This window comes from Crocuta crocuta, unplaced genomic scaffold (assembly GCF_008692635.1).
Source record: "Crocuta crocuta isolate KB4526 unplaced genomic scaffold, BGI_CrCroc_1.0 scaffold90, whole genome shotgun sequence".
Classification (NCBI taxonomy): domain Eukaryota; kingdom Metazoa; phylum Chordata; class Mammalia; order Carnivora; family Hyaenidae; genus Crocuta; species Crocuta crocuta.
The window spans coordinates 4,838,747-4,855,102 of record NW_027527449.1 but is presented as its reverse complement, the minus strand read 5'-3'; the positions used below and the strand labels follow the sequence as shown (position 1 = coordinate 4,855,102).

The following is a 16,356-nucleotide window of genomic DNA, read 5'->3' as shown; positions in this document are numbered from 1 at the left end:
GAGGACACGCGGTGCACAGTCACTGGCGATACTGCTTCCCCCGACTCCTATTTCCAGGTTGTGTTTCAGTCACTGTTTGTTACGTTTACGGCTTTATCCTTTTATCTTCCTGCCCAGGGGCGGGGCGCGAGCCGTGGGAAGGCGGGAGCGCTGGGCTGGAACTGCTGTAAATTTTGACGCAGGCGTCTCCTCCTTGGCCGTGTGCTGCTTTGGGCAAATACACATCTGCAGCGTGGGGCTCATGGAGCGAGGTGCGAAAACGCACGTGCGAGAGCCGGGCACAGGCGCTTACTGAATGTCCGCGTACCTCCCTGCGCTCTGTTCGGCAGAAATTGTCAGTCCTTGCCATCGGCCTGGCCTCAGGGACACGCAGAATAGCAGGATTAAGAGTTTCCGTGTCCCTGAGGGAGAGAGGTGTGCTGTTTGGTACGCTGGCGATATGACTGGACCTGTAAAAAATATACGTGTGTGTGTGTGTGTGAGATACAGGTTCTGTTTTCCAAAAGGCTTTTTCCGTCACCTGAGCCTCCCTGGGTGCTCACTCCTTGTGCAACTAACAAATATAATCTGCGGGGGGGGATGCCTGGTTACATTAATTATTTCCTTTTTGTGTGTTTTTGCTGTTTAATAGTGTGAGATCTTCAAAGAACTCTATGGGAAAAACACATTCCACAAAAGATGTAAGTTCTCTTCTTATTTTAATGCAGTTATCTCATAATTGACACTGAAATAACGAACGTTTTGTGGGAAGCTTCGAGTCTCGTAGACTTCCCTTGGTGAGCTCAGTGTTCGTTGTAGTGAAAAGCATATTTCTTTATCTGCCACCTTTTTCAGTATATTAGAACAAATGACCACTGTTAACATCTGGAATCTTGTTTTCAGGGCCTCCGTTGGTTTTCATTTGGATAATTGACATCCTGTAAAAATTTGTACAACTTTCTATATTTTGTTTTTTTCACGTAGCCATTTGGCTAACGTTTTGTGTACCTGGCACGGAATTCTCCAAGTTCTTTGGCCCCGCCTGCCCTAGCTGGAAATCTAGAGTGCCCGAGATGGATTGCTTAGGGTTCCTGATTTCTTTCCTTGGAAGGCAGCTGGAGGCCAATTTGCATTCGGGAGACTGGGAGGGCCTGACAGCTCCCCTTCTCTGGGACCCACCCCCATGTACTTCATGCCGGATTGGATAGTGAGGGCCCCTAAGTCGGGAAGTTTTTTTGGCCCATTTTACTCCATCTCCTTAATGTCTTCTAGAATTTCCCCCGTGTTTTCTTATCTGTTAATGGCACCCTTCCCCATTTCCCAGAGCTATGATAGATTTTTTTTTTCTCATTTTCTGGATGTTTTGGTATTTCATGAAGATTTGAGGTAGCGAACATCATGAGACTTGTTAGTATCTTGAACCATAAACCCTTGTCTCGTCTTTGGGAGTTTTGACCCATGTATATTCTTAAGAACTTTCAGGTGCGTGGGGGAGAGGGCCCATAGCTTTCCCAGATCAGGAGGCAGCAAACTATGGCCCATGGGCTAGATCTGGCCTGCTCCCTGTTTGTGTCCAATCCTGTGAGCTAAGAAAGATTTTTACCTTTGTAAATGGTTGGAATAAAATCCAAAGAAGACTATCTCATGATATGCAAAAATGATATGAAATTCAAATTTCAGTATTCATAAAGCTTTATTGCAACACAGCCGTGTCTGTTTCTGCAAGGTCACTGTCTGCTTTCAGACTATAATGGCTGAGTTGAGAAGTTGCAACAATGCAAAACCTACTCTGTTGAGTCTCCTTTATAGAATTTAGCGAGCCCCTGCCTTAGTTTGTCACAGGGGTCTGTTTCCCCCAACACCCCTCTCAAAAAGTGTTAAGGATCACTCTTTAGGCAGCCGTGATAGCGGGATTATCCTCGCTAAATAGATCAACTTTGTAATGTTCCTGTTTGTTACAACCAATTCAATGACTTTGACCTTATTCACTTTTAGAAAGCTGACGCAAAGCGGAAGCCTACTGATGTATTTGATTTTCCTGATAATTCTGGTATCTCTAGCATCGACAGGCTGGGTGAACACGAGAAAGATGAAGAACCTTATGAAATCTTTGGTTAGTATTTAGAATCTTTATCTTAAAAACTTTAATGTAGTTTACCCTTAAAACCTTAGGCTAGTTACTAACAAAAATATCCATCGGGGTCTGTGCTGACAGCTCAGAGCTTGGAGCCTGCTTCGGATTCTGTGTCTCCCTCTCTCTGTGCCCTTCCCCAACTTGTGCTCTCTCTGTGTCTCTCACAAAAATAAATGAACATAAAAAAAATGTTTTTTTAAGTGAGCAAAATGTGCCAAGTGCCCCCACATTTAGACCAGCAGTGATCAGACCTTTTTGCTGGAATAAGTTTGGGAATTTCGAAAACCTACACCTTCTCACATATATTTAATTTGGTATCTAATATTTTCTAGTCTGTTTTTTGTTAATAAAAACATATTGTATATTTTATAAGGTAAAAAGTAATCATTACCAGACTATATCTTTTGTTATGACCTGATTAAAATGTTTTAATTACTGGGGTGCCTGGGTGGCTCAGTTGAATGAGCGTCCGACTCTTGATTTTAGTTCAGGTCATGATCCCAGGGTCGTGGGATCGAGCCCCGTGTTGGACTGCACGCTGAGCATAGAGCCTGCATAGATTCTTTCTCTCTGTACCCCCCTCTGCCACTCTTCTCCACTCATGCTCTCTCCCTCCCTCTCTCAAATAATAAAATGTTCCAATTACTTATTTAAAGGAAATTAAAATATAGAAGATCTGAATCCAAAAGAAACCACGTAATTTTTTAAATTGAGATGTAATTCACTTATCAAAAAATTCCTCCTTTTCAAGTGTACAATTCAGTTGTGGTTTAGTGTAGTCCCAGAATTGCACAGCCTTTACCACTGTCTATTCTGGAACACCCTAGGCAGCCCATCCTACACAAGNCACACACCATACACCTACTTCCTGTCCCCATGGGTGTGCCTCTTCATGTAAGTGGAGTCCTACATCGTGTTCATCTGTGACTGGCTTCTTCCATTTAGAGTATTTTCACAGCCCCTGTGTGTTGTAGCCAGTGTCGTATGTCATTCCAAAAAATGTTGTAGCCCCATAATCCGTTGTGCGAATGTACCTCCTTTTGTTATCCATTCATCAGTTGATGTACATTTGGGTCGTTTCCACTTTTTGGCCAATAGGGATTACCTTGCTCTGAACGTTCATAGACCAGGTTTTGTACAGACTCATGCTTGCATTTCTCTTGGCTACACACACGCCCCCCACTTTTTTTCTTACTGTGCTGACGGCTAGCTCAGAGCCTGGAGCCTGCTTCGGATTCTGTATCTCCCTCTCTCTCTGACCCTCCCCCTCAGAAATAAATACAACATTTTTAAAAAATAAATAAATGCACACTACCGTGCTTATGCTGCTGCTGCTGCGCTGAAATTTGAATACGCTGAGAAATGATAACTTGGCTCTTACTGGGCACGCCCCCAAAAGCAATTCCACTCTCCCACTCCTGGCCCCCTCCCTCCCCCGCGCACGCTCTCCCTGCCTGCCAGCAGCCCAGCCCCATGGGCAGCCCCTGTTCTGAGGTCTCTCTTTTTCCCTGAGCAGGTAGGAGTGTTCCCTTCCCCCAAGTCGTCTTCTGTGCCTTTCCACCAAGGCCATTGCTCTCCCTCCCTTTCACCTTCTTGCTCGCTGACGTTAGCTCCTCGTGCGCCTGAAGGGCTCAGACAGCGCAGGGAAAGAGAAGGAGGAAAGGACTGGAATCCTTCCCGAGAGGGCCCCCTCCTCCCAGCTCGGTGCTCTGTGAGGTTCAAGCGTCCCCGTGGGCCAAGCACTCCAGGCCTGGAGGTGATCATTAGCGTGGTGGCCTCCCCGCTAGGGCCGTGATGCTCTGTCAGGTGAGGACAGACACTGTCAGGCTGCTTGTTTAGTTTTCTTTTTTTTTTTAATGTTTTTATTTATTTCTAGGAGAGAGAGAGAGACAGTGTGAGCAGGGGAGGGTCAGAGAGAGAGGGAGTCACAGAATCTGAAACAGGCTCCAGGCTCTGAGCTGGCAGTCAGCACAGGGCCCGACGCGGGGCTCGAACCCACGAACCGCAAGATCATGACCTAAGTGAAAGTCGGACGCTTAACCGACAAAGCCACCCAGGCGCCCCTGTTTAGTTTTCTTTTAGATCCTTAAAAATTATGTCCATAGCGCATGCAAATACAGTGATACAGGCTATAACTGATAAATGTCCGTGTATTTACGAGTGGAAGGGTTTAAATTGCTCATTGTTGAGGTGCGAGCGCAAGAGCGTTTGGGGAGGAAGTAGCCTATGTAATTGGTAGCCATTAAAACGGAGATCGCGGTGTAGAGAACACACGTCAACACTGCGCAAGCTGCCAGACTTTGAGAGTTGTCCTTTAAAAACCGCATCTTTTGTAGATCCTCCTTTACACAGCACTGCTATATATGCTGATGAAGAAGAATTCTCCAAACACTGCAGCTCCTCTCTGCCTTCAACTCCGCAAGGAAAAGAAGTGGAGGAACGGTAAGCTTCTACTTCAAGCAGTTGTTTCCGAGAAGCTCTCTAAGGTAGAGCCTTATAAACCTAAAGCTTTTTAAAGATCTTTGGAGCCAACTCACGTTTTTCCTTAAGAGAACTGGTACACAGAAACTTGTTTTCAAAAACTACCATTACTTATAATAACTAATTACAGGTACAATTTTCAGGCAAAGGAAACGGTCCTGGGGGTGTAATTGCAGCATGGCGATAGGTGTGATACTGTGTTGTAGGTTTGAAAGCTGCTAAGAGAGTAGATCTTGACAGTCGTCACAAGAAAAAAAATCTCTTACAGCTCTGTGTAGTGACAGACGTTAACTAGACTTACTGTGGAGGTTATTTTTCAATATATGCAAGTGTCAAATCATTATGTCGTATGCCCCCAAACTACTATATGCCCATTATACCTCACTTATGAAAAACTCCAATTAAAAAAAAAAAGTCATTACAATTGACCATTACCGGATTATCTTAGGAAACATGCTTGTGAAGCTGGTTTAAGGAGGGACGGAGGAGTTTTTTATTTTAGTTGGAATCACCTGGTTCTCATCACAGGTGCCCTCCTTAATCCCATTACCTGTTTCCCCCACCTTGTCTCTGGCAACCATCAGTTCCCCATAGCTAAGATTCTGTTTCTTGGTTTGCCTCCCTCCCCCTCCCCCCCCACTTCTCTCCCTCTCTCTGCAACCCCTTTGCTCCTTTGTTTTGTTTCTGCATATATCACATGGTATTTGTCTTTCCTGACTGATGACTTCGCTTAGCATAATAGTCTCTAGCTCCATCCATGTCGTTACAAATGACAAAATTTCATCCTTTTTTATGGTTGAGTAATATTCCATTGTATATATGTACCACCTCTTCTTTATCTGTTCATAAATTGATGAACGAACATTTGGGCTGCTTCCATAGTTTGGCTAGTGTAAATAATGCTGCTCTAAACACAGGGGTGCATGTATCCCTTTGCATGAGGGTTTTTGTATTCTTTGCATAAAAACTCCGTAGTGCAATTGCAGGGTGGTAGGGTGGTTCTGTTTTTAACTTTCTGAGGAACCTCAGTACTGTCGTCCACAGTGGACGCACCAGTTTGCGTTTCCACCAGCAGCCGCGCACAAGGGCTCCCCTTTCTCCACACCCTCACCAGCACCCGTTGTTCCTTGTGTTGTTGATTTTAGCCATTCTGACAGGTGTGAGGTAATAACTCATTGGGGTTTTGATTTGCCTTTCCCTGAGCATAAGCGAGGGTCATCTTTTCATGTGTCTCTTAGCCATCTGGATGCCTTTTTGGAGAAATGTCTATTCATGTCTTCTGCCCATTTATTTAATTGGATTATTTAGTTTTTTTGGGTGCTGAGTTTTGTAAGTGCTTTACATGTCTTGGATACTAACCCCTTTTCAGGTGTGTTATTTGCAAAATTCTCACGTTCCGTAGGTTGCATTTTAGTCCTGTTGATTTTTTTTTTCCTTTGCTGTGCAGAACCTTTTGTGATGAAGGCGCAATAGTTTATTTTTGCTTTGGTTTCTTTGTCTCAGGAGACATATCTAAAAAAATGTTGCTACAGCCAATGTCAAAGAAGTTGCTCCCTGTGTTCTCTTCTAGGATTTTTATGGTTTCGGGTCTCACATTTATGTCTTTCATCATTTTGTGTTTATTTTTGTGTGTGGTGCAAGAAAGTGGTCCCGTTTTCCTAGCACCATTTGTTGAAGAGACTGTCCTTTTCCCATTGGATGTTCTTCCCTGCTTTGTCAGAGATTTATTGACCATATAGTTGTGGGTTTATTGCTGGGTTTTCTCTTTTGTTCTAGTGATCTGTGTGTCTATTTTTGTGCCAGTACCATACTGGCATATTACTTATTACAGCTTTGTAATATAACTTGAAGTCCAGAATTGTGATGCCTCCAAGCGTTGCTTTGCTTTTTCAAGGCTTTTGAGGTCTTTGGGGGTCTTTTGAGGTTACACACAACTTTGAGGATTGTTTGTTCTAGTTCTGTGAGAAATACTGTCGGGGCACCTGGGTGGCTCAGTCAGTTACTCATCTAACTCTTGATTTTGGCTCAGGTCATGATCTCAAGATTCACGGGAGCAAGCCCCGCATTGGGCTCTGCACTGACAATGTGGAGCCTGCTTGAGATTCTCTCTCTGTGTTCATCCTCTGCTCGCACTCTCTCTCTCAAAATAAATAAACATTAAAAAAATGCTGTCGGTATATTGAAAGGGATTTTATTGAATGTGTATATTGCTTTGGGTAATACAGACATTTTAACAATATTTGTTCTTCTAATCCATGAACATGGAATGTTTTTCCATCTCTGTGTCATCTTCAATGTCTTTCATCAGTGCAGGTCTTTCACCTCTGTGGTTAGATTTATTCCTAGGTATCTTATTATCTTGGGTGCAATTGTAAATAGAATTTATTGCTTAATTTCTCTTTCTCCTGCTTCATTATTGATGTATAGAGATGCAACAGATTTCTGTACATTGATTTTTATGTCTTTCAACTTTACTGAATTCATTTATCAGTTCTAGCAGTGTTTTGGTGGAGTCTTTTGGGTTTTCTACATAGAGTATCATGTCTGCAAATAGTCACTTCTTCCTTATCAATTTGGATTTCTTTTATTTCTTTTTGTTGTCTGATTGCTGTGGCTAGGTCTTCTAGTACTATGTCAAATAAAAATGGTGAGAGGGAACATTCCTTGTCCTGTTCCTGATCTTAGGGGGGAATAGCTGAATTTTTTTTTTTTTTTAACCACTGAGCATGTTAGCTGTGTGTTTTTCATATATGCTGTTTATTATGCTGAGATGTTCCCTCTCAACTCACTTTGTTGAGGGTTTTTATCATGAATGGATGTTGTACTTTGCCAAATGCTTTCTCTGCATCTATTGAAGTAATCATATGGTTCTTATCCTTTCTCTACATCACATTGATTTGTGAATATTGAATCACCCTTACAGCCCAGAAATAAATCCCACTTGATCGTGGTGAATGATTTCTTTTTTACTGTGTTGTTGGATTTGGTTTGCTAGTATTTTGTTGAGAATTTTTGCATCTATGTTCATCATGAATATTGGCCCATAGTTATCTTTCTCAGTTGTGTCTTTATGTAGTTTTGGCACCAGGATAATGCTGGCCTCATAGAATGGACTTGGAAGTTTTCCTTCCTTTTCCATATTTTTGGAATAGTTTAAAAAGAAAAGGATTCTATGAATTTGCCTATTTTAGATTCCTCATATAGGTGGAATAATACAGTATTTATTTGTCCTTCTGTAACTGGCTTATTTCCCTTAGCATCATTTTAATATCAAATTCTTAAATATGCTCCGTCTCAGGGCTTTTGCATGTACCCTCGCAGGGGCCCAGATTGCTCTTCTGGAGGGTTTGTTCCCATGCTTCCTTTTAGATTTCAGGTGTCACCTTATCACAGCAATCCACTCTGCCCCCTCATAGAAAATCTTACCTTTCTTCATCAGATATTTTCTTTACTCTGATCTTTTTCTGGTAGCATTCACCTCTGTCAAGCCAGTATTTTATGTTCATTTTTTAGTTTCATTGTCTCTCCCCAGTAGGAATAGCTTAAAAAGCAGAACTTTGTTCACTGCTATTCCTCAGGTGCCTAGAACACCATCTGGCACACGGTAGGCATTCAGTGAATATTTGAGTCCCTTCTTCATGCGGTGTTAGTGCAGTACCCTGGTTAAGGCAACTGGCCCCCAACCTCAGGTCCTTGTTAGGCCACTTCTAAAGTACTGGATCTTAGGCAAGACCTTTAACTTCCCAATTCCTTCATTTGGAAAGTGAAATAATAGTACAGTCTACATCCTAGGATTGTTTAAGCTGAATTGATCCTCTTAAGCTCTTAAAACTGGTTGGTACAGGGGCGCCTGGGTGGCTTAGTCGGTTAAGCGTCTGACTTTCGCTTAGGTCATGATCTCGTGGTTCATGGGTTCGAGCCCCGGGTCGGGCTTGTGCTGACTGCCAGCTCAGAGCCTGGAGCCTATTTCAGAGTCTGTATCTCCCTCTCTCTGACCCTCCCCTGCTCACGCTGTCTCTCTCTCTCTCTCTCTCTCTCCTAGAAATAAAAAAAAAAAAAAAAACTGGTTGGTACCTAGTAAACTTTCAAATGTTAGCATTTATTATTTGTATTTTCTCAACATTCACTGAGCAGTGCGCACACGCCAGGCCCCGTGTTAGGCTCTTGGTTTACAGTAATAGCTCAGAGTACACATAATGCTTGTTGTCTTGGAGCAGTAGATATTAAGGAGGGATCCCTGATGAGCCTCACGGGGAAGGGTGTGACCTGTGATGGGAATTGGGTTGGTGGGGTGGGGGCAGGAGGAGTGAACATTCCATGGAGGTGAGTGTGGTAGGCACAAAGGCCCTGTGGTGGCGGGGAGCAGGGGGAGTCTGTGGGACTGACAAGAGCTGGGGTCACTCAGTATATAGTCTGAAGAGGGGAACACACGGCAGGATGGAAATTGTGTTGTCACGGGTGGTAGGGATTGCTTCGTCTGCCCCAGCGTCTTCCCCTTCCTCCTCAGTGATAAGACATTGGATTCTAGCCAAGCAAGTGGCTGTCAGAATGAAGGTTCTATCTCCTACCTTCTCTTGCCGCCGAGGTGTCTTCATGATTAATTTTTAGCACCTTTGTTAAGTCTCTATTTAGGGAGGATTATGCCCTTTGCTCCTTCCTTCTTCCTTATGGAGGGAAACAGATGTGACAGTTGAGGCTTGAGTGAACATTGTGAACTGTGAGGCGGTGAACCGAGCAAGTAGAGCAATGGAGTCGAAGGAATCTGGGTCTCTGATCACAGTGGGACCTTCCAAATCTCCATGAATTATCTCTGGAGTTTTATGGGGAGGCAAATCAAGTGTCTTGCCTAAACCATTTTGGGGGTATATTTTCTACCACCGCACCCACACCTAATCCCATTTTATTGGTAAGGAGTTTTGTCCTTACACTTGGCCCTTGGCCTTTAAAGAATTTTATTAAGCGAGGGGGCTGTGGCCAGGCCTCCAAACTGCCTCTCTGGCTGCTGTGTGGAAAATGGATTTAAGAAAGGCGGGTGTGGGCTGGAGAGACCAGTTTGGAGGTGTTTTAGTAGCCCAGGGCCAGCAGGACTAGGGTAGTTACAACAGAAGGAAAAATGATTGAGCTCAAGCAATAGGACATCAGTCCACGGGCGGGATGGCGGGTTGGCTTTAGGAGGGTGGGGAAGAGTCGCTGTGAGACTACTGGCTTTCTGGTTTGTACACATCGGTTGATGACAGTGCCATTGACTAAGTAGGGCTTAGTCCTACAAGACGGCGTAACCCGTGTCATCCCAAGGCCATCATGAATTTGCTGTAGACATGGCAGAGTTCAAAGCTGTGTCCTTGGGTCCGGCACTCAGAGGAGAGGGCTGAGCTGGACTTCTAGCTGATGCTGTTGGCCTCTCGGCGGGGGTGTGTGGGGCCGTGGCGAGTGAGGCCTCGCAGGGAGAGGCTGCCTGAGAGCAGTGAGGGCAGGGCACCCCCTTGAAAGCCCACCTGCTGTCCCCAGGAGAGGAAAGAGCTTGCGAGGGAGAGAAGAAAGCCGCTGGAGGCAGAAGAAAACTGGGACAGCGTCTGTTCACAGGAGTAGCAGAGGGAGTGTGTGCTGGGTGCTCAGGAAGCTCGAGTGCAGCCGAGAAGCAAGTAATGTAAGGACCAAACATGTGCGTTGTATTCAACCATATGGATGTCCTTGGTAGTCTTGGTTTTGATGATGTGATAAGCTCCCCCAAAATAAATTGTCTGGCTAAGTTAGGGTCTGTGTATGGACACAAAGGGGAGTCAAGGCAGCAGGGAGGCTAGATCAGCATTTCCCAGGACTCGCGGAGGCATCAGCGCCTGGTATCTCTTAACCAGGTGTGTGCTCGCTGCTTTTTTGCTGGATCTCCTTCCTCTCTCACCTGTGTGCACATGGGAAGCTGCCCTTAGTGCTCTCCTCCCCACCCGCCCCCAACTGTACTGTCGTGGCCTCAGCCACCCAGATGCCACCCCTCGCCTAGTCTGTCTGTCTGGCCCCACCTTTCTCCAGGACGCGCCGTATCCTGTGGTTGGGCCGATGTCTCTAGATGCCCACAGGCACCCTGGATTCCACGAAGGCAAAACCTTTCCTCTCCCACGGTGTCACCGAGCTCCTTCCATGTTCTGTAGGTTAACGGTCTTGCTGTCACCTGGGCAGCTGGGCGGCATCCCCAGTGTCTTCTGTCTCTGACCAGTGCTCTTTGGCCTGTGACGAACCGGAGGGCCCATGTCCCCACCCCAGCGTGAGCCCTTGCTGCTCTCTGCAGCCAGCACTGCTGCAGCACAGCCCGGCCCGCTGCCCCTGGCCCCGGGACTGCGCTCTCCCTCGGGCCACCCACCATCCGCCCTCCTGAAATGCCTGTCTCCTCTCTCTGGCATGCCTGGCACCTTGGGGGCTCCCTGTGGCCTGTATGCATGGCAAAGAAGGCCGCTGTGCCAGGCCAGGTAAGTACACTGAGGCAGAATTAGAACGGAAGAGGTTTATCAGTAGACCTTTCTGTGAAACTTAAAGGGAGAAGAGTCGGGAAAAGGCAGGGATGGTCTCAGACTGTAGGGCAGCACTTGCACTTCCCGCCACCACCCACGGAGAACCCGGAAGAGGGATTGCTTGTCCGCGGAGCCCTGCACTGGCAGAAACGGCCAGGCCCGGTACTCTCTTAGGCCTTCCTGCCAGACAGTGATCTTAAAGGAAGGTTCTCGTATAAAAATTGTTTTTTAATGTTTGTTTAGTCTTGAGAGAGTGTGCGCAAGCAGGGGAGGGGCAGAGAGAGAGGGAGAACAGAATCCAAAGTCTCCTTCAGGCTCTGAGGTGTCACCACAGAGCTCTGTGTGGGGCTTGAACTCAAGAGTGATGAGATCAAGACCTGAGCCGAAGTTGGATGCTTAACCAAGTCACCCAGGTGCCCCTGAAGGCTCTCATTTTTAAAGTAATTTTATTCACTGCACTTTGCATTTTGAAGTTGGTGTTAAATGAATGTTGAATTGAATGGAAAAAAATGAACTCTCATCTCTGATCATAAATTTAGGGTTATTTTTTTTTTCCTTTTTAAGGAAAAAAAGTTATTCCTTTCTATAGCCTCTAATGATAGGTGTAGTGTCTGAGGATTAGCTTTTAGTTCAGATGATGGCCCCTGTACCTGGGAACGGGAACATGGGGGCCAGTGCATTTCTCAGACATGACCACTAGGTGGTGCAGTAACAGGACAGTTAACTTGGCCGCCAAGGAGGAGCTGGTGTGCTTCCGGGCGTTGGAAGTGGGAGATGACCTGTAAATCTGGGACATGTGAGAAATCACATTACATTGAGCTTGTTTTCATATTGGACGAGCAACTTACACACTGCATGTGAATAAAAATGAAGTAAGTGCAAGATATTGATGGTATATTCTTTTGCACAGGTCAGACACCTATGAAGTTGAAGCAAGTGAAGACATGTGTGTAGACATGCCTGCAAAGAAGGTGTGTAGGAGTGTTCTCTCTTCTGTTGGCAACATATTTCATATCCTATCTTGACTGGATGCAAGTAGAGAAAATGTGCACATTTTACACAGAGAAAGAATATTATATTTTGGAAGATACTTTCAAAGCAAAAAGGGAAATGTATTTTTATATTTTAAGTGCTTTTCATTACATAGGTCTCAAATCTACACGTACCATGTGAGTTTTCATCGTGTTCATGCAATGTGTTTAGATCATGATCTGCAGAAGTGGAGTGAACTTGAGGAGTGTTTGTTTGGAGTGCTTGAATCTGGGTTTCCCCACCTACCTGCTAATTTTGTTGCCATCTTCCTGTTATGTTAAGCCTGAAGGTGGGAAATGAGAACTGTCGACTTTGAGACTATCTACTATTACAGGAAGAATGGTAAGCATTTATATTTTCTAAACCAGTAATGCTGACTTCTCAACATAGCCAGCAAGAAAAGTCAAGCCCATTAGCAGTGAATCCGAAAGCCCCGAAGAAGGTGATATAAGAAGGAAGGTTAAACCAGCAGAGAAAATGAGTGCACAACACTGTGAACCTGTTCTAGATCCACCACGTACATCTTTGGAACTTCCAGAGAAACCAGCTGAGTCCGTCACTCCTAAAACAATAGGACCCCTTAGTGCCACGTCTGCTGTTGAAAAAGAGCCTCTGGCAACAGAAAGTCAGTCGGTAAGAGCGTGTCTGCCATCCCCATAGGAGAGAAGAAGAAAAAAGTTGACTGAAAGTGTTTAGGAGGAAAATAAAGCATTTCCTCTCTTTCCTTTGATTCTTTAAAAAGCGAGGTTATGTATTTTTCTTATAAAAATGTTTCAGAAAATTCAGAAGGTTGGGGCATCTGGGTGGCTCAGTCAGTTAAGCATCCAACTTCAACTCCAGTTATGATCTCACAGTTTGTAGGTTCGAGCCCCACGTCGGGCTCTGTGCTGACAGCTCAGAGCCTGGAGCCTGCTTCAGATTCTGTGTCTCCCTCTCTCGCTGCTCCTCTCCCGCTCACACTCACTCTCTCTCAAAACTTAATAAACATTGAAAAAAATTTTAAGTTTGCTTCCTTCAATTAGCAGAGTCCAGTTAGAGCCAGTGTGCTACCACTTCATACATCCTCCTTCCTGACAGTTAACCGCTTCCCACTATGTAAATCTAATTACACAACAATATTATTATTATTCCATTTATCCATCCTCCTCTGTGCTGTTTCTGTCTCGTTTTACTTCTACATACATTGTAAACCTAACCTTACGACCTTATCATTTCTGCTTGAAACAGCTGTTTCTTAAGGAAGTTATGAAAAGAAAATAACATGTAGTTCTTATGGTTACCTGCTGACTTTTCTTTTCCAGTTGTCTTTTCTCCTTCCTATAGATCTGAGTTTCCTTCTAGTACCTTTTCGCCTCAGCCTGAAGAACATTCTGCAGCAACCCTTCCGTGCAGATCTGCTGGCCGCAAGTTCTCTCGTTTTCTTGATCTGAGAGGGTCTTTATTTGCCTGTTTTTAAAGGATGGATTCACTGAGTGTAGAATTCTGCGTTGACCTTTTTTTTCCTCTGCTCTTTAAGTAGGTCTTCATGGTGTTCTCTGGTCTCTCTTGTTTCTGTGAGAAGGCTGTGACACTGGTTACTGTCCCCATGTTTATTTGTGTATTTACTCTGTCCCTTTTCTCTGCAGCTGTCAAGATTTTCCTGCATTCTTGTTTCTTGGCATTTTAACTATGACATGCTTAAGTATGTTGTTATCTTGCTTTAGTGTTTACTGAGCTTCTTGGATCTAGAAGTTAGAAAATTCAGTCTTTTTTTTTTCTTTAAAATTTAACTTTTCTATCCCGTTCTGACTTGTATTATATATATTTTAGTATTGTCACACAGTTCCTGAGACTCTTGATCTTCCCCCCCAACCACCCCCCCCAAACTTTTCCTCTCTGGTTTGCAAATTGGGTAAGTTTTTATTGCTTTGTTTTCACTTTGACCGACCAGGCTTTTGGCATCTAAAACCTGCAGTTGAGCCCCCATGTGGTGAACGGTGCCCCTGCCCGTGAGCATCCTCACAGGTCCCCTTGTAAGAGCAGCAGAGGGATGAGGCACGCAGAGAAGGTGATGCGGGGATGGAGGCAGATACTGAAGTGATGTGACTGCAAGCTGAGGAACGCCAGGGCCACCAAAGCTGAGAAACAAAGAATAGATTTGCCCTCCTAGGTCCCTGGAGGGATTGCTGTCTTCCCAACACCTGGATTTTTGGCCCACTGAAACTATTTCGGACTTCTGCCCCCCAGAACCGTTAGAGAATACATTTCTGTTTTAAGCCATCAAGTTGTGGTAATTTATTACAACAGCCACAGAAAACTAAAACCCTACCCAATGAGTTCTTAGTTGTGTGTTCCTTGGTTCTAGAATTTCCATTTAGCTTGTTATGGTTTGCTTTTAATGTTTTCTCTTTTTCTGCTAAGGTACCCTATTTTTTTTAGTCCTCAGGCCATAATTTTCTTTACTTTTTTGGGACTTTTTTTTTTAAGTTTATTTATTTTGAGAGAGAGAGAGAGGGAGACAGAGAGAGCACAAGAGCATACAGGCAGAAGAGGGGCAGAGAGAGAGAGAATCCCAAGCAGGCTCCACACTGTCCACTCAGAGCCCGACTCAGGACTAGAACTCATGAACCAAGAGATCATGATCTGAGCTGAAATCGAGAGTTGAACACTTAAGCCAGGCGCTCCCTTTGAGACATATTTATGAGAGCTGCTTTAAAGTCTCTTCTGGGCTAACTTGGTCAGTTTCTCTTGAGTATGTTTTTTTGTTTTGACTATGGGTCACATTTTTTGTGTAACATTTGTAATTTAGTACTTTTCAGTTGCATATTGGAAATTGTCGACACATTGTTAAGACTCTGAATTCTCCTCTTACGAATGTTGACTTTTTATTCTAATTGGTAGCCTGTTTATTGGCTGATCGTCTTTAGCTTCTGAAAGCTTCGTTTTATCTTTGGTTAGGGTCAACGTGAGAAAAGCCTAAGGGATTTTCTAAGCGGCTCTGACTCGTGGGGACTCAGCCTCTGCATTAGTATTTAGTTGCTGCATAATAAATTGCCTACCACAAACTCTGTGACGTAACATACATGTATATCTCAGAGTTTCTGTAGGTAGGTCTAGGCCGGCCTTAGCCAGATTCTCTACTCAGGCTCCATAAGGCTGAAATCAAGGGGCTCTCCAGGACAGAAATCTCATCTCAGGCCCCTAGTCCTCATCTAAGATCATTCCGATTGTTGGTAGAATTTGAGTCCTGGCCTTTGTAGGCTTGAGGTTCTTGGTTTCTCCGTGGGTGAAACTGGGAGTCACCCTTAGGTCTCAGTCATGTGGCTCTCAGAGTGTGGCGGCCAGCATCTTCAGAGCCAGCGGACTTCTCCCGTCAGCTCCAGTGGAGCCTTCTGTGAGGTGACCCGATCGAGGGAGCAACTCTCCATCCTGTTCGCGGGAGCCCCCCACACCCAAGGGGAAGGAGTTACCCAGATCATTGGGGATCCTCTTCCAGATCTGCTGAGAGCCTGTGAATCTGGTCAGGCATGAGGCTTTGTGAGGGTGCGTCCAGAGTAGGCCTTACTCTAGAGTAGTGCTTCTCAATCCGTTTCATTATTGTCCTGACTACGAAACCTTTTTAGATTCTTTCTCTCCTGACCACTCCCTAAACTTTAGAACTACAATATACTGTGTATCTGTTTATGAACTGGGGCCCTTTGGAGAGTCACGGACCTTGAGAACTGTTTTTGCATCCTCTCTCTAAGAATCCATTTTTGCCCCTTAGGAAAAGCATCACCCTCTTCCGGATTGCACTCTCTAGAGGAGCTTCTAGAGCTGCAGCCTTCCTCGTAGCTCAGCTGGGTGGACAGGTTTTAATGGCGTCTCATGAGATCTCTGCTTTTTCCACATGTAATTCCCCCATGAGTGGCTTGTCCCCTACTACCTGTTAGGTTCGGAATCCCATGCCGGCTGCTTTCTTGTAAGCGTGATGAGGTCTCTGCTGCGCGGGACTGCAGGGCACCCTCACCTGGACTTCGGGTGCCCCCTTCTGAGCTCCAGTTCCAAGCGCGTGGCCTGCTCTAGTCTGGTCTCTGCCGCCTCAGCAGAGTGGGGCTGCGTGCTCTGTTTGAATTTAACTTGCTGTGCTGCTGTCGAAATTGTCCCCTGGTGCTGGTGGGGCAGGGAAGTGGGCGTTCATAGGGTCCCTGGTCCAAGTCTCCCAGGCCTGCGTGCCTGCTGTCCAGCACCTGAATCCAGTCGCCTCTC

The 16,356-nt window shown here is 45.1% G+C and overlaps 1 protein-coding gene across 3 annotated transcripts in view; it reads left to right on the top strand.

Annotated features, from left to right (window-relative positions):
- Nucleotides 1–16,356, top strand: part of CENPU (centromere protein U) — a 29,228-nt gene that overhangs the window by 1,888 nt on the left and 10,984 nt on the right. For all 3 annotated transcript variants that reach the window (XM_077762170.1, XM_077762160.1, XM_077762154.1), the window contains 5 exons: nt 632–680; nt 1,975–2,092; nt 4,450–4,555; nt 12,008–12,068; nt 12,520–12,762. In XM_077762170.1, coding sequence (XP_077618296.1) covers nt 654–680; nt 1,975–2,092; nt 4,450–4,555; nt 12,008–12,068; nt 12,520–12,762 — 555 coding nt within the window. In that variant the 5' untranslated portion in view covers nt 632–653. The remainder of the gene's footprint in view (nt 1–631; nt 681–1,974; nt 2,093–4,449; nt 4,556–12,007; nt 12,069–12,519; nt 12,763–16,356) is intronic.